Source organism: Macaca thibetana, chromosome 11 (assembly GCF_024542745.1).
Source record: "Macaca thibetana thibetana isolate TM-01 chromosome 11, ASM2454274v1, whole genome shotgun sequence".
Taxonomy (NCBI): domain Eukaryota; kingdom Metazoa; phylum Chordata; class Mammalia; order Primates; family Cercopithecidae; genus Macaca; species Macaca thibetana.
In genome coordinates, this window is record NC_065588.1 from 126,038,608 (window position 1) to 126,062,794 (window position 24,187).

Here is a 24,187-nt window from a genome sequence, read left to right on the forward strand (position 1 = left end):
TTGCACTAGAATATGCTGAGTTAGATGCTTCCCTGCGTTATTGAAGAAAATGCCTCCTAAGCAGCTTTGAACATGGTCCTCTTTTTGTTTCCTCTTTACAGTTTAAGTTAGAGGTAATCTGCTACTTGTCAACATCAGCCCTCGTGGAAAACGAATCAACACTGCTTAGTTTGAAATGGCCTTAAGTAATCTGTTCACATTTCAGCTGGTCCCTGATACCTTTCTTGGTGGATGGAATTGATCATGTACTGAAGCAAATGTGGTACCACTAAGTGTGCCTGAGGTTCACCTTACTCTTTGTTTCTACTCCACAACACCTGGACAAAGTAAGACCCCAGGAAATGAGGGTCAGTGAGTTTCAGCGACCCTCCCACGATGCATAAGTAGTGAAAGTGTCAAGACAGGTGCCCACAGCTCCAACTCTGTGACTCTGGGTTGTTCCTCACAAACCCCATGTGGTCCCCAGCAGGCAAACACTGCCCTTTTGTTTTGAAAATGCCATTTCTCTTGATAATTATTAGGGTGTAAAATGCTTGGAAGGGCCACTGCAGTTTTTAATGGCCTTTGGATGTCACTGTAATTTGCAGTGACAAATAAGACTTACAGATTTTGTTGGGAGGCTGAGGCGGGTGGATCATGAGGTCAGGAGATCGAGACCATCCTGGCTAATGTGGTGAAACCCATTTCTACTAAAAACACAAAATATCAGTGGGGCGTGGTGTTGGGCGCCTGTAGTCCCAACTACTTGGGAGGCTGAGGCAGGAGAATGGCCTGAACCCAGGAGGTGGAGCTTGCAGTGAGCCGAGATTGCACCACTGCACTCCGTGCTCTGGCCCGGGCAACAGAGCAAGACTCCATCTCAAAAATAAATAAATAAAATAAGACTTACAGGTTTTGCTCATGATGGATACAACTTCACTTGATCTGCTCTCAGAAGCGCTGACTTAAGTTGGCACCTTGTCCCTCCAATGCAAACACCACATGCTCATTCTCACAGCATCAATCACTCAGGAAAGGCCCTGGCAGCATGCTTTATTCACTGGTAATCCCCAGCACCAAGCTTAATCTTCAACAAATATATGTTAAATAAAGAAAATATTTTAGTTAGCTCAGTCTCTTTAGTGCTCTTAAAAAAAAAAAAAAAAAGGAATCTCACAGTATCGGTGCCTTCCTTCCTATTTTGCATTTATGAAGATGAATTTTCCAACACATGTGCTCTGAGGCTGCGTGTTAGAAAGGGTAGGCTTTCAATATCTTAAATTAAATTATCTTATAAACTATAGGGCCTCTGGCCAATTGTTTAACCTCTTTGTATTTCAGTTTGTGCCTCTTCTGAAAAATGTAAGTAATAATAGCACCTACATCATAGAATTGTTTTGAGGATTAAATGTGCTTAAAAAATTAAGCACTTAGAACATTGCTTGGCACAAATAGATATTTAATGAGTGTTGGCTATCTTATTGCATTCAGAAGTCTCACAAAATTTCCCAAACCAAGCCCATGATCCCTGCGTTCCTAAGAGGAACCCAGAAGTGGTACACAGAAAAATTAAACGTGGATGTGATGAGAATATGAAGACATTCCATCTACAACCTGGGTGGAACATTCCCATGGGTGTCTACATGGACAGATGACATGTAGGACCCAAGTCCAACCCACTTCCTCCTTGCCATGGCACTAGTCCTCCACCATTCCCAACCCCTCACCACCCCAGAATGTAGTAATGTATCCGAGGTGAGGAGAAATTAAACTCTGATGACTGAGACTGAGTTCTCTCACCAAACACACATCTATCCTTGCCCACTCGAATCTGCAGACCAGAATTCATACCAGCCATCATATTGGCATTTGACCGGATGTAGTGGTGACACAAGAAGGAACCAAGGGCCTTTTCCCCTCAGTTGCTTTGAGTCTTGTTGAAAAGCAGACTATCAGGTAGACCTATACTGCAAGGTGAAGCTACGATGAGTTACTCCTGCAAGGTTACAAAGTGTGAACATCAATGACTGGATGTGGACATAGCCGAAGAACACCACAAAGAACTTTAGTTGCAAAGCAACCTCTTCTGTCTATAAATCCCCCAAATAATTATTATAATAAAAAATTCCATTTAAACAAACAAGGTGGATATGGTTTGGCTGTGTTCCCACCCAAATTTCATCCTGAATTATAGTTTCCATAATCCCCATGCATCATCAAAAAGATCCAATGGGAGATAATTGAATCAGGGTGGTGGTTCCCCCCATGCTTCTCTTCTAGTGATAGTGAGTGAGTTCTCATGAGATCTGATGGTTTTATAAGGGGCGTTTCCCCCTTTGCTTGGTACTTTTCCTTCCTGCCATCATGTGAAGGAAGATGTGTTTGCTTCCCTTTCCACCATGATTATAAGTTTCCCGAGGCCTCACCAGCCCTGCAGAACTGTGAGTCAATTAAACCTCTTTCCTTTATAAATTACCCTGTCTCCGGTAGTTCTTTATAGCAGTGTGAGAATGGACTAATAGAGTAAGTTGGCACAACAGAGAGTGGGGTGCTGCTATAAAGATACCTGAAAATGTGGAAGCTACTTCGGATCTTGGTAACAGACAGAGATTGGAAAAGTTTGGAGGGCTCAGAAGAACAGGAAAATGTTGCAAAGTTTGGAACTTCCTAGATAGCTGGAGGGCTCAGAAGACAGGAATATGTGGAAAAGTTTGGAACTTCCTAGAGCCTTGTTGAATGGCTTTGACCAAAATGCTGACAGTGGTATGGACAATGAAGTCCAGGCAGAGGTGGTCTCAGATGGAGATGAGGAATTTTTTGGGAACTGGAGTAAAAGTCACTCTTGCAATGCTTTAGCAAAGAAACTGGCAGCTGTTTTTCCCTGCCCTAGAGATCTGTGGATTGAGAGGGATGAAATGATTTAGGGTATCTTAGGAAGAAATTTCTAAGCAGCAATGTGTTCAAGATGTGACTTGGGTGCTGTTAAAAGCATTCAGTTTTATGTATTCATGAAGATATGGTCTTGAATTGGAACTTATGTTTAAAGGGAAACAGCATGAAAGTTCAGAAAATTAATGACCTGAAGATACAACAGAAAATTAAAAACCCATTTTCTCAGAACAAATTTAAGCTGGCTACAGAAATTGCCTAAGTAACGAGGAGCCAAATGTTAATCACCAAGACAATGGGAAAAAATGTCTCCATGTCAGAGACCTTCACAGCAGCCCTTCTGATCACATACATGGAGGCCTAGGAAGAACAAGTGGTTTCTTGGGCTGGGCCCAGGGCCCCCCTACTGTATGCAGCCTAGGGAATTGGTGCACTGCATCCCAGTCACTCTAGCCAGGGCTAAAAGGGGCCAAGGTACAGCTCAGGCCATGGCTTCAGAGGGTAAAATCCCCAAACCTTGGCAGATTCCACATGGTATTGAGCCTGCAGGTACACAGAAGTCAAGAATTGAGGTTTGGGAACCTCAGCCTAGATTTCAGAGGATGTATGGAAATGCCTGGATATCCAGGCAGAAGACTGCTACAGGGGCAGAGCCCTGATGGAGAACCTCTGATAAGGCAGTGCAGAAGGGAAATGTGGTGTTGAAGCCCCCACAGAGTCCCCACTGGGGTACTGCCTAGAGAAGCTGTGAGAAGAGGGCCACTGTCCCCCCAGACCCCAGAAGACCACCAACAGCTTCTGCCACATGCCCTGAAAAGCTCCAGACACAATGCCAGCCCATGAAAGCAGCTGAAAAAGAGGGTATACCCTGAAAAGCCACAGGAGCAGACCTACCCAAGGTCATAGGAGCCCACCTCTTGCATCAGTGTGATCTGGAAGTAAGACATGGAGTCAAAGTAGATTATGTTGGAACTTTAAGATGTAATTACTGCCTCATTGGATTTTGAACTTACATAGGGCCTGTAGCTCTTGTTTTGACCAATTTCTCCCATTTGGAACAGGTGTATTTACCCAATGCTGGTGTCTCCATTGTATCTAGGTAGTAACTAACTTGCTTTCTATTTTACATGCTCCTAAGCAGAAGGGACTTGTCTTTTCTCAGATTAAACTTTGAACTTGGACTTCTGGGTTAAAGCTAGAATGAGTTAAGACTTTGGGGGACTCAGTTGGGAAGGCATGACTATGTTTGGAAATATAAGGACACGAGATTTGGGAGAGGGCCAGGGGCGGAATGATATGGTTTGGCTGTGTCCCCACCCAAATCTGACCTTGAATTGTAGTTCCCATGATCCCCATATGTTGTGAGAGGGACCCGGTGGGAGTAAGTGAATCATGGCGGTGGTTACCCCCATGCCATGCTGCTATTCTCATGATAGTGAGTGAGTTCTCATGAGATCTGATGGTTTTATAAGGGTTTTTTCCCCTTTGCTCAGCACTTCTCCTTCCAGCTTTCATGTGAAGAAGGATGTGTTGGCTTCCCCTTCTGCCATGATTGTAAGTTTCCTGAGGCCTCCCCAGTCCTGCAGAACTGTGAGTCAACTAAACCTCTTTCCTTTATAAATTACCCAGTCTTGGGCAGTTCTTTATAGCAGCATGAAAACACACTAATACAAAGACTAAACATTCTTTTAAAAATTTCTTTTATAAAAACAGCTGGACTGAACCCCATATCTAAGGACACAGTGGCAGATACTCAGGTGTTTACTCTCATATTTTGCCAAAGCAAATCCCACACAACCACTCCCTGGGAGAACTTCCTAAAGCCACAAAGGAGCCAGTAACACCATTTATGTTCGCATCCATTCATATTGATTTTTCTCTTCTTACATTTCTTGGATGTTCCATCAAGAGGTGAATACTTGAAGATGAAGGTTGAGACCCTGCTTCCCACAGGACCCCATCAATGGCCCTATCTCAACTCCCAGAGGAATGAAAAGACTGTGGATGAAATGTTTCTACATGCTTTTTGGGTTTTTCCTTCTAGCTGTTTTTCAATTAAATGGGTATAGAAATCTCACTGCACTAGCCTCCTTTAAGGGTCCTCGGATGTTATAGGCTTTGAGGCAATAGGAGCAAACTGCTCCTTTCAAATGTGTTTATCTCAAATTCCTTGCAGGGATGTCCTGAGTACTATCTGTATCATTCTGCAGAGTCTTGGGGGCTTTGTGGATGGCACAGCACTGAGTTATGACACCTGTCTCTTCTGTACTTGCAACAGAAATTTATGCAACATAAGAACAGTGGGGTCCTTCAGGAATACTCAGGCAACATTACACAAAGCATAGAAAGGAAGAATGTGAGGTCGAAAGTATGCAGATACAAATTTCAAATCTCCTTTTTTTGGGGGAACAAATTAATGTCAATTTCCTCATCTCTACCCTAGGGAGGATAGTTCATTGAGGAGTCTGCAGTGAACATTAGTCATGTTTCGGTCACCCAGGTTCTATGCCTGCATCCTGAGAGCTCCCTGAATTATCTGAGGAGGGGTAGTAGTTGCCCCCTATTGGTGTTGATCTTGGTGGGAGGGCGAACGCAGGAGCCACTTCCAACTGGGTTACTGGAAGAGTTAGGTTGTTTTCTCTCCTTCCTTTGGCACAACCAGGGGGTGAAAATGTGACTTAAGCTTGCCCAGAGGACGTTTTTTCCTGGCACTCTGAAGTTTGAGCCACTGACCAAGTCTGGACAGATGTTCACAGGAGCATCTAGGGCCATAGCAGAGGCTTGTTGGTACAGGCACTCCTCACTACAAAACTCAGTTTAAGCTTCCCAGGTCAAGGGAGCAGTTTTGGGTCCTGCTTGGCTCTGCATCTTCTTCCCTGTCTTTCCACTCGTCTCTGGAATTCCCAAGAGCCTGCCAGTTGGTCAGAGTGAATTTCTGTTGCTGACTAACAATGAACCACCTGTTAGTTAGTTAGGGAGATTACATGAAACCACAGAAAACAAACCCAGTACAAATCCAGGAAAATGATAGGTACTCACTGTTATCACATTCCTTTCTCCTCCCCTTTCCCTAAGAGGATCAGAGCACTCACATTGTTTGACACATAAATGTGTGTGTAGCCATAAGCCTTGACCAAAAACATCTGACAGCTCCAAAGGAGCCACAGCAGTCAGCTGAGGGAGAGGGCCTTGAGCTGGAGCCACTGTGGATTAACATCCTGAAAAGAGAATTCACGAAACTGTGTGCAAAGAGGCTGTGCATATGGCTATATGGTGGTGTTTTCACAAACAGGCATTTACTTATATGAATCAATCATACGAGAGAGAGAGAGAAGTTTAAATAGTTTATTTAAATGTTACTTTCCCAATCTACCTAATCAGCTTATCTCCATAATAATGAGTTGGTAGAAATGTAACCAGTGATTCTCAACTCCAGCTGCACATAAGAATCACTGTGAGAGCTTTTTAAAAATTCTGAAACCAGGGCCTCACCCCAGACCAATGTTGGGGTCAGATGGTCCTAATGAGCCATTGCTATTGAAAACAACTGTCTCGGTGAATCTCAGTTCCTGAGCTCCTCTCACGGAAACACCTTACGCAAACACCTTAATGTGCTTGCATTTGACTCTGGGTTATTTTCCACACATGGCCTTGAAACCCACACCATTGCTTCATGGAGAGCCTAGCCAAAGAACCTAGTCTCTGGCCCAATGCTAAATGGAAAGTAGGTGGGGTGGACTTATGGGGACAGTGACATCCACTCATCCTTCCAATGTCTCATGAGTGATTGTGGTGTGTGAGGTATTGTACTAGATAATGAAGAAACAGCAGCAAACCAAGTCTTCTGCCTTATGGAGCAGACTTTCTAGTGGATGGAAAACTAAATGAAATGTGCAATTTAAAGAATTTCCAAGAAAAAATAACAATAGAATGTCACCTTAAATCCGAATGCAGAACCTTCCTCTATGCAAGAGGTGAATTTGTTTTATGAATATTTTCTCCCACAACCATCATCTAGTCCAGGTGTCTCTAACTAGAGGTTATTGTGTCCCCTGGGGGATATTTGGCAATATCTGGACACATTTTTCAGTCATCACAATGGGTGGTAGCAGTTAATAGGCATCTAGTAATTAGAGGCCAGAGATGCTTCTCAATGTCCTACAATGCACAGACTAGCCTCACAGCAAAATATTGTCTGATCCAAATGTCAACAGTATGAGGCTGAGGAACCTAGTCTACTCAAACCAACCCTATCCAAACTTAGCCTTGGTGGTTGCCTGACTTCTCCAAAGTCACATGGTGACCTTCTAGCAAAACATGGAACAGGGGCAGCACTTAAATATCACAATTCCACTGTTTTTACTTAAAAGCCTCTGTTTCTGAATTGCACCTTGATTCCTGATCAGATATAGAGAAAACATATTCTTATAGCTGAGAAAAATGGGGCACCAAAAATCTAGACATGATTTAATTCTAAATATTATACAAGTTCCCAGAAGAAAATGCAGATTCTCTCAGCCCAGAATTGCCTTCCCTACCTCTTTAAGTGAACACAAGCGTGTCATGCCCCCACTCATGAAACCTAAATGCTCCCCAACTGCCTGCAGCGTGACTCTTTGTAAACTAACTCCCAATTCTTCCAGTCACATTTCACACGACACTCCCTCTTACACCTGAACTTCAATTCTACCTATTTCTTGCACCGTTGATTTAGGGCACTGGATGAGTTTCTTCTAAGCCAATTAGCTTCTGGGTTCTAGGTCAGAATCAATACTGTCCTAGGGCTTCATGAGCCATACCAATACCCTTATAATAAAGTCTCGTTTTTCTTTAAACTGATTCAAATCGTGTTTCTGTAACGTCAAAAAAGAAAAAAAAAAAAAGGTGTTAAGAAACACAGTCCTGGGAACTACTGGTTTCAGTTCTGACATGTACATGGCTTGGAAGTCATCACAATTATTCTTACAAGAAAAAGGATGGAAAACTGAAAAGCACTACATTTTCTCAGACTCATTGGAGAACTGAGATTGTAGGACAAAATGCCACTCCCAAATCTGGAAAGACAGATACATTCAAGGAAGAAATACATGATGGTAAAATTATTTTTCTTAATTGATCAACATATACTGTTTGTTTAAAGCAATAATAGTAGTGATGAATCACAGCAATGTCGCAAAGGACATGAGGGTAACTGGGAAAATGCAGTTTAAGTTACCTGTGCTACATGGGAAGCATGACAGTGTTATACGAAATTGACTCAGATTAGTTAAAATGTATATTAAAAATTTTAGAGAAACAATTAATATTTTAAGTAAAATTGGTACACCAAGAGAGGCTAGCAAATGTAATCACATAAAATATTGTAATCAGAAAAGGTAGAAAAAGGGGCGGATACAAAACGAAGAACACATGAAATTAATAGAAAATAGTTAAAAACATGATCGATATTAATCTAACTACATGAAAAGCATTTAAATGTGAACAGACTAAATATACCAATTAAAAGAGAGATATTGTCAAAGTAGATTTAAAAACATGATGTGCCTATATAATATTTACCAAAATCCCACTTCAGCTCAAAAGACTTTTACAGGTTAAAAGTAAAGAGATAGAGAAAGGTCATGCTAACAATAATAAATAAAACTTTCAGTATTCACATAAATCCCAGACAAAGCAGATTTTACAAAAAGGAAAATTATCAGGGGTAAAGCGGAAGCATTATATAATGACAAATGGGCTAATTATCCAAGAAGTTACAACAATCCTAAATGTGTATGCATCTAACAAACGCACATCAAAATATATGAGACAATCACCGATAGAACTTGAAGGAGATATAAACAATCCTCCTATTATAGTAGGAAACTTAACACTCCTCTGTGAGCAACTGATAGATCAAGCAGGCAGAAAATCAGTAAGGATGTAGATGACCCGAACCCACTATCAATCAACTTGATCTAATTGACATTTATGGAACATTCCATCCAAAAGAAGCAGAATACACTTTCTTCTCAAAATCACATGAAACATTTACAAAGAAAGAGTACATTCTGTGCCATGTAGCCTTACATGTAAAACAGAAATTATGCAAAGTATGTTCTCAAGCCACAGTAGTAATTAAACTAGAAATCAATACTAGACAGATGGTAAGTCCAACAAATATTTGTTAATTAAAAACACACTTCTCAATAACATATGAATCAGTCTCAAAAAAATTAAAAGTATTTTAAACTAAATTAAAAAGAAAATATAACTTACCCCCAATTTTGAGACGCAGAAAAGCAGTGCTTAGAGAAATATTTATAGCATTAAAAACATATATTAGAAAGAAGATCTAAAATCAATAACCTAATCTAAAATTAATTCGTGTTAAGTGTAGACAACCTAAAGAACAAATTATACCTGAATCAAGCAGAAGGAAATTATACAAATTAGAGAAAAAAATCAATGAAATTGAAAATAGAAAAACAATAGAGAAAACCTACAAAACCAAAAGCTAATTCTTTGAAAAGATCAATAAAACTGATAAAATCCTACTCAGGCTAACAAGGAAAAAGGGAAGACAAAAATTACCAATAACAAAAATGAAAGAAGAGTCATCACCACTGATCCTCTGTAAAGTAAAAGGTAAGTTTTCTTCTTTGAGATATATTACACACCCTGGTGAATACAGTAGATAATAATGTAGTGTGCATTTAAAATTGCTGAGATTAAATTTCAAATGTTCTCACCACAGAAATGGTAAATAGCTGAGGTGATGAATGTTAATTAGCTAAGTATTCCACACTGTATTCATAAACCATAACATCACTTTGTACACATATATACAGCTATAATCTTTCAATTTATAATAAAAATAAAAATTAAAACAAAAACAAGCAAAACAACTCCTCCCAAAAAATAATAAGGAATACAGCAGCTAACTCTATACCCACAAATTTTATAACTTGGATATAAGATAGATGGATTCCTTGAAAGACACGAACAAAATTCACACAAGGAAAAATCAGTAGCATGAATAGCCCTATCTATTAAAGGTGAGTAAATTATTAATAACCCCCCGAAAAATGAAATCACCAGGCTCAGATGGATTCACCAGTGAAAACTTATGAACATTGAAGATATAAATTACCATTTCTACACACTGTGTCCGAGCAAAAGAGAAGCAGAGGGAAGATGTTCTAACCATATTACCAAAACCATATGAAGACATTCAAGAAAAAACAAAAGTGCAAACTAATATCTCTCAGTAACATGGGTATTAAAATCCCCAATAAAGCATTAAATTGAATCCAACAATATATAAAAAGAATTACACACCACACACAAGTGGAATTTATTCCAGGTATACAAGGCTGATTTAATGTTCAAAAACTTAATCAAGATAATTCTTTCGCTGCATTCACGGGCTAAAGGAGAAAGATCATACGACTATGTCAACTGGCATAGGAAAGAAACTTTGCTCACTTTTCAATGGAGTTGTTTTTTTCTTATAAATTTGCCCAAGTTCCTTGTAGATGCTGCATATTAGACCTTTGTCAGATGGATAGATTGCAAAAACTTTCTCCCATTCTGGGTATAGACCTAAAGGAATACAAATCATTCTATTATAAAGATACATGCATGCATATGTTCATTGCAGCACTATTCACACTATTCACAATAGCAAAGACATGGAATCAACCCAAATGCCCATCAATGATAGACTGGATAAAGAAAATGTGGTACAGATACACCACAGAATACTATGCAGCCATAACAAGGAATGAGATCATATCCTTTGCAGGGGCATGGATGTACTTGGAAGCCATTATCCTCAGCAAACTAACAAAGGAACAGAAAACCAAACACCACATGTTCTCACTTATAAGTGGAGCTGAACAACGAGAAAACAGGGACACAGAGAGGGGAACAACATTCACTGCAGCCTGTCATGGGAGGGCAGTGAGGGGAGAGCATTAAGAAAAAGAACTAATGCTTGCTGGGCTTAATACCTAGGTGAGGGGTTGATAGGTGCAGCGAACCACCATGGCACATGTTTACCTATGTAACAAACCTGCACTTGTACCCTGGAACTTAACAATATATAATTTAAAAACAAACTTGACAAAATGTACAGGAAGTCGTGATAAAGAAAAACTCTAACCAAACTATGAAGGAAAGAGAACTTTGTCAACTTGATAAAGAATATGAACAAAAAGCGTAAAGGTGACGCATACTGAATGTCGAGAAACTAGATGCTTACTCACTAAGAAGAGGAATGCGGCATAACAAGCCCTTCTCACCATTCCTATTTTACACTGTACTGGAGCCAAATGAAAAAGCTGTCAATAGCCAGAGTGGGAAAATTTGAGCAACAAAATTCATAAAATAATATTAGATTATAACCCAAAGTATAAAATAAATATCCAGGTGTTCTCACTGAAATAAGTATATTATTGAATAAATACATAAATGAGGGAAAATAAGCAAATGTCACCTGCAGAATTGTAAATAACTTAAGCAGCTATATTACCCTCAAGGGGGTGAAGCACCACTTCCCTCTTTACAATTGTGAGCTGGGGATAAGCACTTCCTTGCAAAGTATAGCCTTGGAAGAATGGGAAAAAAGTAACTTTACAGTGGAGAAACCTGACAAACCCAGCCCCAGCCCGGTGCTGGTGAGGCAGGATAGGTGGCCGAGGAAGCGACCATGTCCTCAGGATATGGCAACCTTGGGACCTTAGGATCAACACAATAAACGTCAAACTCATTCAAGCAGAGCAATCTCCAGTAGGGAATTTCCCCTGTAGACAGCATGCATATTTGGATTTTACCTGTCCTCAGGCAGACCCTTTGTTCATTATAATAGTAAAAAAACACACCCCTGGGTGGAGATTTTGGACGCTAATGAGACATGAGATGTATGAACAAGCTCGTACAGCTACTGCACATGTGTACCCAGAGGACCTCCCCCAGACATGCTTCCTAGTAACACCTCTTCCCACCCGCTTATGAATAATCATGTAAGGCTCCCATAAAGGGAGTCTCCCTAGTGCCCGTCTTTGCTGTCTCATCCTTACCAGCAGCCTGCCTTGAATGCTCTCACTCTCTGGTGTACTATCTATTCTGAACTGAACTTTCAAAATATTTTCTTTTGCAATACATTGCTCTATAGTGCATCTCCTTTGCTGTGTGTGTCTTGTTTAAATCCAGTTAAACTAAAAAGGCAAGAACTGGGGTCTCACAGCAGCCGTCAGCCCTGGAAGTGAACATCAACAGTAGCAAGTCACGTGGGCCGTATGCATCCTCGATGTGACAAACATGGCACTTTGGCTCTGTGGTTTTCCTCCCCCAAACCCAGTGCAATCAGGAGAAAGAGCATCAGACAAATCCCAGTTGAAGAGCATTCCTCAAAACAGCCGACCAGTAAGTCTCAAAATGGTCAAAGCCACCAAAACCAAAGAAAGTCTAAGAAATGGTCACAGCTACAGGAGTGTTAAAGCAAAATAAATATGGCCTGAGAAGGACTCTATTTCCATGTTTGAGACCTTGTGGATGAACTGCAACCTAGCTTAATAGGTAGACAAGATTGAAAACCTAACTTTGGAGTATACGCCTGTAACAGTCGCTGAGTCTTGGCCAATCCCAGCGCCCACACTTCAACCAGTCATACACTGCTGAGTGTTCAAACTGTGTTCAAGTAAGGCAAACACTGAGCTGTAACCAACCCAGCTGTTTCGGTACCTCACTTCCAATTTCTGTGTATCACTTTACTTTTTTGGTCTATAAATGTGTTCTGACCACAAGGCACCCCTGGAGTCTCTCTGAATCTGCTGTGATTCTGGGGGCTGCCTGATTCACGAGTCATTCATTGCTCGATTGAACTCCTTTGAATTTAATTCAGCTGAAGTTTTTCTTTGACCAGGAGTTCCAAGAGACATGACCCTTACATGTAATGCAGTCTCCTGGATGGGATCCAGGAACAGCCAAGGGGAGCGGTAGATAAAAACTAAGGAAATTTGAATAAAGTATGGACTTTAGCTAATCATCATGTGTCAATATTGGTGCATTAATTGGGACAAATGTAGCACACGAATGTAAGGTATTAATAAAAGAGGAAACTAGTGGGGACATATGGGAACACTGCAATAAGTTCACAAGTTTTTTGTAAAATCAATCAGTTCTGAAAGTAAAAGCCTGTCTGCTTCTTGCCCTTCTCTCTATTTCAAGCAGCTCTGTCAATCCCCACTAGGTAATAAGGGGATGTACAATCCCAGGTACAGACCACATGTCACTGGACATTGGTATAATTTGAAGACACCAACATCTGTCCTCTTTGTAACTGTGCATCAGTCTTCACAAGAGGAAAATGCCTCATCTCATGGGATGTGTTCTTAGTGAAAGGTAATTCGAGGAACCATTTTACTTCATGGAAGCCGCATCTGGTCCCTCTCCTATCCCTGGCACGGCCAGCTAGTAGACAGGTGATTCAGCAGGGGCTGCATGGAGGTCTCTGCAGCTGATGTGCAGATAACCAGGAGAACTATGGAAGGAATTCACTGTGAGGGCAGGAGAGAGTTGCTGGGAGGCTGCCGTGTCCACACTCAGCCTCCAACCTCCATCCGAATCTGCATGGCCAAGCTGGGTCCCATGATATCCATCCAGCAAACCCTTTTATTTATTATTTTTTCTTAAATTAGCTGGAGGATGATTTATGGCCTGCAACTTAGAATATCATTGGATACACCAGGGCATATTTTACCTGAAACAGAGTAAGAAGAAATCCTATTCTGGGCCAACACAGGTTCAAAGGTTACATCAGTCAAGTGAATTAAGCTCACAGGGTCAATCTCAAACCATCATATTATTTCCTAACAAGCTTTAAGTCTTCCACATATCTGGCTGCCCAAACCACCAAAGAATATCATCTGGGCCTCATCAATGCCAGGCTCACTTCTGCCCCTTGTCAAACACTCGTATTTTATTATCTTGCTATCTCCTTTCTAAGTCTCACCTGTGCAAGAATATCTCCTTGGTAATGTCTTATTCTGACCTGGACTTAAAGCCAATCACAGTGCTAGGTATATGGCGCTTAACAAATTCTTGAGCATTTAAAACTACAAAGACCTCAGCAAAGTGCACATATCTGTTGATAATCAGCAATTCATTCATTCATTCATTCAAGAAATTGAAGGATGTCCCTGCCTTTAAGAACAGCCCCTTCTCTGAGCTTGTTCCAGTGTTGTAGGCCCCCCGGCTGATTATTCTGGACTGTTAGGTAATCAAGGGAATGCTACGCCTACACTGGGTTCCAGCCTTCCATTCGGATCTGAAGACCAGAACTCTTTGGAAACTGACTCCCTGTGATGAAAAGGAATGGAAAAATAACTGGTGAGGACGTGAAAGAAAGAGTCCCAGTTCTTATCTTCCTCCAGGCCCATGGCAGGTAAATAGAGACCGGGATGCATCTGAGCCTCGCTCTCAGTGGGGGAGGGACACAGGAGAATGTGTGGCTAGAAAAATATAGAAGAAAGGTTTCCAGTGCTGTGGGATGCTTCAGTTGTTCACTTGAAGGAAAACATTTTCTGGGATTGAATGAGATCGTTAGATGTCTCAGGAATGAAAGAAAGCGTTTTGCTTTTCTTTTCCTGCAGGTGTCACCTTCAGAAGATAGAAGAGCCAGGATAGAACAGAAGTTGTAAGATGACAAACAGCCCCACCTGGGTTTTCTTGTTCTTAAAGCGTGAAACACACACGCACATATACACGCATACAAGTATACACAGAGAAAGAAGCTAACTCCTGTGCTTCAGCCGTCGCATGCCCCTGAGTGCCCATGAGATCACAGGCACGCCGCCGGAGAGGTGTACAGTGGGTGGTCAGTCGTTATCAACAAAGAACTCAAACCGCAGCCGCTGCATCAGTCCACAATTTGCAAATGTGCATGATGCATATTTGCATATATCCCTCCCATTGGTGGCAGTTAGTCTGGTCCCCTCCCACTCTGGTCATCCTTGACTGGCCCTGGATGTCTGACTGGTACCTGACCTATGAAACAGGAGCCTGACGCTGGGCCATGCCAGCACTTTCAACACAGAGAGTCTAGAAACACAGTCACAATTCGGAGAACAGTGCCCAAGGATATTTGGCTGGATCCTTCGGGGTTATTTATAGCAGATAGCCAGAGAGAACAGACACACACCAATTCTAAATATTTGGAAGCTATGCTAAATTAGTGTCAAATTGACTTCATTTAAAAAGATATACAGTTTTATTATTTTCTAATTATAGGGATTCAAGCTAAAGAATAATCTTGCCAGGTCCAAGTTAACCTCCAGCTGTTTACATAAACACATGAGACTCATCCATAATCAGAGCGTTTTAAGTATGCAGCAAGCACATTATAAATGCAACCTCTTAAAGAAACTGTGTAGCATTGTACCGAGGTAAACACACATTCATGAAACATTTCCTTCATCGTTGTTCTTATCTGTAAAACTGATTTTTTAAATCGAATTGACATTTCTAATTGATGGGCTCTGAACAAATATACTTTTGCTGTACTTCCCAAATTTTCCAAACTTTGACCTGTGAGTGGAGCCACCAAATTTAGAAGCTTCAAATGCATTTGCTTCTGAATTTGCCAAGACTTGGAGTCTCATATTGTGCAGCCAAGCATAGTGAATTTATCTTGGTTTTGTTACAGATTGCCAAAGATAAAAGCCACCCGTGGACCCTAATGGATATGTTTAGTGTCTAATAAAGTCATGAGACACAAAGCTTTCTGTGAAATTCAGTGCTACACATATCACTGCTTCCACACACACGCACACACACACAAGCCGTATGTGGCTCTCATCTCCTGAGAGGCAAAGCTTCAGGGGATTGCAGTGTTTAATCCCGGGTTCAGAAAATCTAGTCAGTCGTTGGCAGACCTAAAAGATGGCAGACAGTATGAAACGGTGGAAGAACAAAGCTCCCCTATTCAAACCTTTTGTTTCTACCATCAAATTATTTCTCTACACAAGCAGCCATCCTCACAGAGAATACTATGTAAGACTTTTGGACCCAGAAAAGTAAAACACAAAGCTAGCAGACCTCGCTGAGGACCTGTGGCCAGCTGGATCTAGATCCGATTTCCAGAGGGAGGGAAGGGAACGCTAATGAAGGCTCGGCCCGACAGATGTGTTCCTTTGCCCTAAATCCCTGCGGCTAATCCACGAATGGCACATCCAACCAGGCCAAAGGTTTTTACCTTCCAGGACTTAGCCAAGTTCGGTCATTAGATGCATGTCCATTAGGTTGTTTCTTTAGTTAAAATCAAAAAGGCATTTCTAATATACTAGGTCACAATGAAATAAACTTAAATGTGCAACACAGAATCAAAACGGTGATTTATTTTCTTAAACGCATCCACCCTTTAAACATAAAGGAAGAAGGGGGAAGGGAGAGGGGAAGGGCGAGGGGGAGGGGCGAGGGAAGGGGAGGGGCGAATGGAGGGGAGGGCGAGGGAAGGGGCGAGGGGAGGGGCGGGGAGGGGCGAGGGATGGGAGGGGGAGAGGGGGGAGGGGAGGGACGAGGGGAGGGGAGGGACGAGGGGAGGGGAGGGACGAGGGGTGGGGGAGGGGAGGGGTGAGGGGGACGGGAAGGAGGAGAGGAGAAGGGAGGGGGGAGGAGAGAGGGAGAAAGGGAGAAAGAAAAGGATAGAAAAAAGAATAGAAGAAAAGAAAAGCTAGAGAAGGCAACCATAAATCCCATATGAAGGGGGATAGACAGCTGGTCATTACTGGATGAACTCCGTAAGCCCACGTATGAAATATATCTTACATACAGTTGCGCTCCTAATTTCGGAAGTCATAACACACATTTTACTACATTGCACATCGGGTCAAATTGTTGAGTTATACAGCAGTGCTAGGACATTTTTCATAACCCAGTAACACTTCTACTAAACAGCTGTTATAATCAAACTTGTCTGTGTTGAAAATAAAACTAAAACTATATAATGAAAATACAATCAAGCCTAGGCAAGTAGCTTCCCTCACACATTATATTCCAAAGTGAAAAGCAGCCCATATTTATTCTAAAGTACACAGAGCTTATTTTCAATGTCTTGTCTTTGGTATATTCTTACATAAGAAACTCAACAAATTCTACTGTATATTCTTCACACATTATGCTCATTTATTTTTTTGAACACCAAGTTCTATTTCCAGGGAGACACAAAATGGTAACTTTGAGGTTGGTACCATATTATACTTAGAACTTACATATCTGGAATAGATTTTGAGTTGGCAAAACCCTGTTCTCTGTCCTTTCTGACAACTGTTGCCATTTCATTTGCAATCTCATTTCAGCTGGGAGGCATTTAACTGTCCAATTTTGAAAAGTCTTCTTGGATAACTTTAGCATTCCCCAAACTTGCTGATAATACCCGAAGCTAAGGCAAAAGGCATTACCATCAGCATCTCCCTGACTGCCCTATCAATGGCCTGGAAAATCTATGAAGACGAATATTCTCACAACCAAATTGCCAACCCGGAAAGATCAGACTGATCTCCACAGTGCAGGTGGAGTTTGTAAACACGGGAAGGCCGGCTCCACTTTGGTGAGTGATAACACAACTCATCTGGCCAAACAGCTTCTCGAAAACACCACCTGATCCTGATCGACGGGCGGGTACAGACAGACACGGGGAAACGACTTACCTCAGCGTGAAGCGATCTTCAGTGGAATTTCTGGAGATGGAAACGGGGAAAGTCAGCACGTCTCCTTTCCTCACGGTCTTTGGTAGGTAGTGGATGGCCACGCTGCTGTCCAGGCGCAGTTCTCTCAGGGAAGGCTTCCTGTGAGTCTGGTAAAGGAAGATGCTCCCGATCCTCTGCAAGGGGGGCCCGGACTCATCCATGTCACTGTGGCCTGTCCGGATCCCATTGCTTTTCCTCGCATCCTCCCTGACGCAGTCCCCTCGCTCAGCCCCTGGGTGCACGGTGTAGTAGAGCTCCACGGGGGTCCCCTCCGGCTGGTCCACGGCCTTCTTCCTCCCGGCCACCACCGTGGGGGGGCTGAACCAGCTGGACAGGAGCTCCAGCTCGGCCACACACAGCCCCAGGTCCCCCTTCAGCCGGCAGCTGCCCCGCACCTCTCTGGTCTCTCGGAAAGCAAAGAGCCTCAGGCACGGCAGCTTCTCCCCGGCGCTGCGGTCGTCCCAGTCTCTGCCCACGATGTGGAACAGAACCTGCACTTTGGGCCGGCTCAGGTAGACTCTGTCCCGCAGGATGTGGGCTTTCAGTTTCCAGTTAAGAGAAAATTTGTTGGTGAATCCAAACGGGTTGGAAGGTAGCATTAAATCCTGGGGCACCACTTGCTCGATGGAGAAAGGCCCGTAGCTGGCATTGAGAACAGGCAGCCTCTTGGATTTGTAAATCAGAAATGACTCCACCCGGGACTGCAGGCTGGAGTTCCTCATGATATCCTGGTTGGCCTCCTTCAGGAAGAAGGAGACGTCAGCGTTGTTGATGTGGTAGGTCACAGGGAGGTAGGTGGGCAGCAAGGAAAACCTCTGGATGCTCTCAAGGATCCCTCGACCTTCCGTCACTGTGGGGAGGGAATCGCAGTGCAGGTGTTAGTAATGCTAAGGTGCTGTTACCCGTATTTCAGACACCTGCGTGGCCCCTTCATAACAGAGGACCCTGTCTTCATGCCAATTATGCAATTCCTTACCCAAACCTCTTAATCCAATCTACTCGCTTCATATTATTTGTTTCAGAAGAAATAAATGCCACCAACCTAAGTAGAAAACCAGTATCATTTAACCTATAAAAAAGCTGAGCATGCAAATAAATACAATTCAAATGAAGTTTTAAAATTTCAACTCGTGGTAATGGTGTTTTTATGGGGTTATGGTAAAGACTTACTTTTTTTTTTTTTTTATAAAAGGAGAAATGAACAAGTGTTAGAAAACTGTCACAAACAAGCTAGCATCGACAGAGAGGCACCGTCCCATTGAATCAACACAGATTGAGACTGATAAAAACAGGAATAACTTTCTCAACACATGGATCAATGCTATGTCCACATTTCACCTAATACAGATTCTGTGTGTGTGTGTGTGTGTGTGTGTTCCACCCATACACACGTGCTGCATTTAAGGACATGTCCAATGGGAAATGGTAACAGACTTGAGGCAAAAATAGATGCAGATGCACAATCATAAATTACACAGTGTACAGCCGCCTCCGCTTGGAGTTAAGGGGAGAGATGCAGAGAAAAGACCTTGGAAGGATATATTGGGAGGGGCCCTCCAGAAACAGATGAGATGATGTGACCAGTGTGCCAGGGCTAGGTGTACAAAGCACATGCTCCAAGTCATCTGTGAAACACTGGACCCTAGAACCTAAGAAGCAAGGGCAGCACCCCGCTTCCATCCCAGCCACATCCTGTGGACACTACGCGGTCAGCAACAAACAAAAACCATTGTTCATTTTTCCGCACTGAACGTCTCTCTCCCCCAGGGGGAGAAAAATCCAAAATGTTATTTTTACAGGTGGTCTTACATTCTGTAAGAAAAATGCAGGCAGAGCAATTGCATAATCCAAAGAACCAATTTAAGGAGTTTTAGGAATGGAAACTATTGGCTCTGGGAACGCTGACTTTCTAGGCAAAGCTCCACAAGTTACACTGAAGCCCTTCTCGTCAGTCACCATGTAATTATCTTTGATGACTCGGACACTCATGGCGTCACCTTTCTCAAAGGCCCACACAAACACACATTTGGAAGCATGATGCCTACCCGAGTCAGGACCCCTCTTGGCAGTCGTCTGCCAGCAGCTGAGAGAGCCAAGAGCTCAGAGGCAGGGGTCCTGCTCCTGACTTCGCGAGACCACGGAGCAGGTCACTGACCCTCCTTGCTTCCCGTGGACCCATTGGTAGCACGAGGGGGCTGACTGGAGCGCTGCAGACTCAGCCCAGCTGTGACACCACAGGGTGTCAGGCTGCATCCAATTTAACTTCTAGACAAGAAGTTCAACAGATGTATTCAACTTGAGTTTACAGAAGGCCCGGGATGAAAAAATCTCTCCAATCAACAGCATTACCAAACTCAGAGCAGGCTGAGCTTCCATTTAAACAATTAAGGCTTGTCTTGGGCTGAACCATTTGAGACTGCTTATAAGTAAGCCATCTGCACCCACCCAAAGGACAATTTCCTAGGGTTCAATGTCATAAATATGGATTTTTGTTTTCAAAAATCAAAATATCCTAGATATAGAAAGGGACTTCATGCCTTAAAAAGATTACATGTTTTACCTTTATGGAAATAACTCCTGATTTATATTATTTCTAAACTTGTATTTTCACAGGTGAGTTATAGGAAAAACAAAGAAGAGGCAGAGAATTTTTCATCCCCTCTCTCGGTACCCTCTCCCCATTTGCCTAGCCACATTTCTGTGGCCTCTCTGGCTGCAGTAGCAAAGTCACCTTGCCAGGATCCTTCCCTTGACTGTATGATTCTGGGTTATGTTCTCCATCTGGGTTTTTCTGTAGCATCCCCAACTTCCTGCATCAAAACACGTTATGCTTTGCTGTAATTCTCTGTGCACTCCAGCGTGGGATAAGGCAGGGAGCAGAAATGATACAGAGGGCTTTTTTCTCCGCTGTATTCACAGTCTTTAAGAGAGTGCCTGGTAAATATCAGGTACTCAGTAAATATTTGATAAACACGTGAAGTAATGAATCAACAGGTGTATTATGCTTTTTATGTTACAAAGAGCAGATTCTGTTTTTACGCTAGGATGTTATTCACTGTCCTCTTCGCTTCCATCCCTGTAATCAGAATCCTGGATCCTTTTGTCCCATTAAGAGTTCCATGTAATCCTGGTGATATGGGACTAAGGAAGATGGGCCTCTCCGTGTAATGAGACTCCTATTAGACCTACATCAATGATACAGCATGCCCTATTGTTAAAAACACATCTGGGCACCACTTAGAACAAGTACCTTGAGCTGCCTCAGCACTCTTTTGCCATTTGTGCTAGAAACAGCCAAAGCCAGACAACCAAATTACAGATGGTTAAACATTAATGCCAGATACCAAGGTTCCGTGAACTTCCCTGTTGAACATCTGACCCCGACTACTTGAGGCCACAAAACTTAATTGCACAGCTAATTACACATTCCAAGGGCAACGACATTGGGTCCTCCGATTTTATTCAGGAAAGCAATAAGGCAATCAGGGGTCACTGCGGACGTCATTTGAAGGGAAGTAACTTCTTAGCTTTATTCCACAAATGGTCTATTAGTCATTTTGCCTGGTATCTGACCTAAATGTTTATTGCTTAAAATTGCTCCATATTGACCTCAAGCTAGTGTCACTTCCTTTTTTTTTAATAATACTACAAAAATAATGCCAATTATATTCCACGATGTACAGAATGCATCATAAAACTCATTATCCTCTCATCCCTACAGGAGTGGTTACTATCACTAAAGGACACCATTTATATTTAATATAAAAATTAGCAAAGTGTTAAACAACAAAGAAGCTATACACAGTAAATGTCAGTTAATAATTTGCTAAGGACAAAAATTACTTTTTGATTGGGTGCCATGGCTGTAATTCTTACTTGAGGGAGAGTGGCATGTTCACATCTTGAAGCAACTCAGTGGTCTGGGAGAGATTTTGTATTAATTTTAACATTTTCGAAAGGATCATTTTTTTCCCTGAATAATACTTTTTTAAAAAATATGGGAAGAAAGCAATTTGAGCACAAGACTCTCAATTTTCCCCTATGTGGACTCAAAAGCAATAACTAATAGAATATGGTAATAGGCAAAAAAAATCTACATTCATGCTGAAAATTAGGTACAACCTGCATGCCATAGACTGCAAGAATTACTGGTAGTCACAAGGGACTCAAATACCTCACATAGAAAACAGAATGACTAGGGCTGCCAGACAAAACACAAACACCTAATTATGTTTTGATTTCCAGTAAACAGAAATATTCCATAGGGCATGCTAATAATTAAAAATAAATATTTTAAAATTGTGTTTTTCTGAAATTCAAATGTAACTAGGCATCTTGTGTTTTATTTCCCAAATCTGGCAATCCTCACCATGATATTGTCATAGAAAGAAAATAATTGTCAGCTGAGTAGATATCTGTAAGATATCTGATATCTACACAGCTGACAAATCTACCCTGATACCTGTAAGAGCAAAGGCCATGGGCCATGTGGGTGCTCCCACACCTGACAATATTTCCAATGCTGGAAGCCAACCAGCTTTGCCATCAGCTGAATCAGAGACCCAAGCATAGGGGGCGCTGCACTGCACAGAAAGACCTAAACCATCAAGGCATCTTGCTAATGCTGTTCTTCCCTAACAGAGACAGTGATGGGGCAGGAGGTCTGACATAGCCACACTGTGCTCCTGGAAGAGTCCAAACCTAAAACCACCTACAGGAAACCAGTGCCCATGCGGCCCCTGCACCCAACTCACAGAAGGCACCTTGGGGCAAGGGATCTCCCCTGCTGGGCATGTCAACACCCCGGAGCATCCTCACTGTCCCCCGGGGATGCTGGGTCAGATGGTAACATGCAACGCCAATGCAAAAAAGGCTGCCCACAGTGAAGGATATGTAAAGAAACAAAAACAGAAGGAGAACAGGACCTACCAATAAAAGCTGCAGAGTAACAGAAGGAAATTCAGAAAGACATTCAAGAAGTAGAGGAATAACATACCTTTGAAGAGTATTTACCATAGAATATTGAAGTACCTTTTATACAAAATGACTTTGGAGCTCACAATCATCAAGAAAAGCAGAGCCTTTGTTGTTTTGTAATGAAATAAGACTGAGATGGAAGAAGATCCTGCAGTATTAAAAGTAAGGAATTTAAAGTGGTTTCAGATGCAATAACACAGATTTGAAAAATGCAGAAAATTGAATTTATCATCTGAGAAGGGGAGCTTTTGAAGCTTTCCCTACAGCTAAATAGAAAAGGCAAAGGAATGGAAATGATCAGTAAGAGGCTGTAACCATGTGAGACGCACATTAGATGTTCAACATTCAGATGACGGAGCTCCTAATGAAGACACCAGGAAAATGCAAAAGCAGCAGCATTAAAAGGCAAAAAAAGAAAACATTCCCGGGTTTATATACATACACATATTCAGAGTAGATCATGATATTTCACTGATTCCAGAGAAAACCGAAAACACCACCTTTTAGGTATTTCTTAAAGATACATTCCCATCAAGGGTAAAAGGTAATTCTATAAGCATTTATTTTAAAAGTAAAATTTTAAAAACTAAAAAAAAAAATCAGATTGTCTTCATTTGCATCCACTGTACAAAATTAGATATTAAAAAATACTGATAAATATTCACAGAAATACGATGAAGAATGTTCTAACTGAACAATTATCTAATTGAACAATTATTTGCCCTGAGGATTTTTCTGGTAATTGTGAGGGCAACAGAAAGAAACAAAAATGTATACCGTATCTTCCGCTGCTGAAAAATCACTGCAGCCTATTATCCGGGACACCATAAGGTTAATCAAAGTGTAGTACTCAAGAACAGGAAAACCATGTTAAATGAGAACCAGATGAGCGCTGAAAACATTTAAATGTAGAGTGCGTTCAGATAGAGTTTTAAATGCAGGCAAAACCCCACACATTGAAAATAGTAATAAAAAATTCAGAATCCACACACTATAAACTTAAAAATGGCAATAGATGTAGGGAGCAAAAGAAAGTTAAAGTGGACTAAATTTGTATCTTCATAAGAGATATCAGTAGATATGGCTTTATTTTAGTCAGTGATAACCAAATAAAAATATGTCCAACTATACTTTTCTGATAACTTAAATTTTGGTTTTTATGCATATAGATTAGTGGGAAGAACTGAGAAGAGAGGGCAGAAACAGTTTACTGAATAATCGATTGAATACACAGATAAACAAGAAAAATAGAAAATAAAATATAACAGAAGAACAAATTTATTAGTTATGATATTATATATAAGTGGCTTAGATTCTCCCGTTAAAAGACTAAGACTCTCGAGCTGGCTCAAAAGTTAAAAGAAAAAAAAGTTAAGCTATAAATTGTCTCCAAGAGAACTCAAATAAGTTGACTGAGGTATTTAAAAAAATAAATAAATAAATAAATAAATAAACAAACAACAAAAAGAATAGGCATAGATATTCTACAAAGAAGGAAAACTGGGGTCACAACTTTAATACAAAAAAAAGTAAAATTCAAGGTAAAAATAAGTAATTGAATTAAAGGTCTTAATTTTATTAAAAGTCACAATTCACAGTGCATAAATATTGTA

General features: G+C 41.5%; 1 protein-coding gene and 1 pseudogene across 1 annotated transcript in view; both read right to left on the reverse strand.

Annotated features, from left to right (window-relative positions):
* Positions 1–24,187, reverse strand: part of LOC126930551 (protein FAM133B-like) — a 1,157,570-nt pseudogene that overhangs the window by 691,585 nt on the left and 441,798 nt on the right.
* The window catches only part of TMEM132D (transmembrane protein 132D), an 840,394-nt gene that overhangs the window by 619,140 nt on the left and 197,067 nt on the right, over positions 1–24,187 (reverse strand). The window contains exon 2 of the mRNA XM_050747678.1: positions 17,559–18,447. Within this exon, the coding sequence (XP_050603635.1) occupies positions 17,559–18,447 (889 nt within the window). The remainder of the gene's footprint in view (positions 1–17,558; positions 18,448–24,187) is intronic.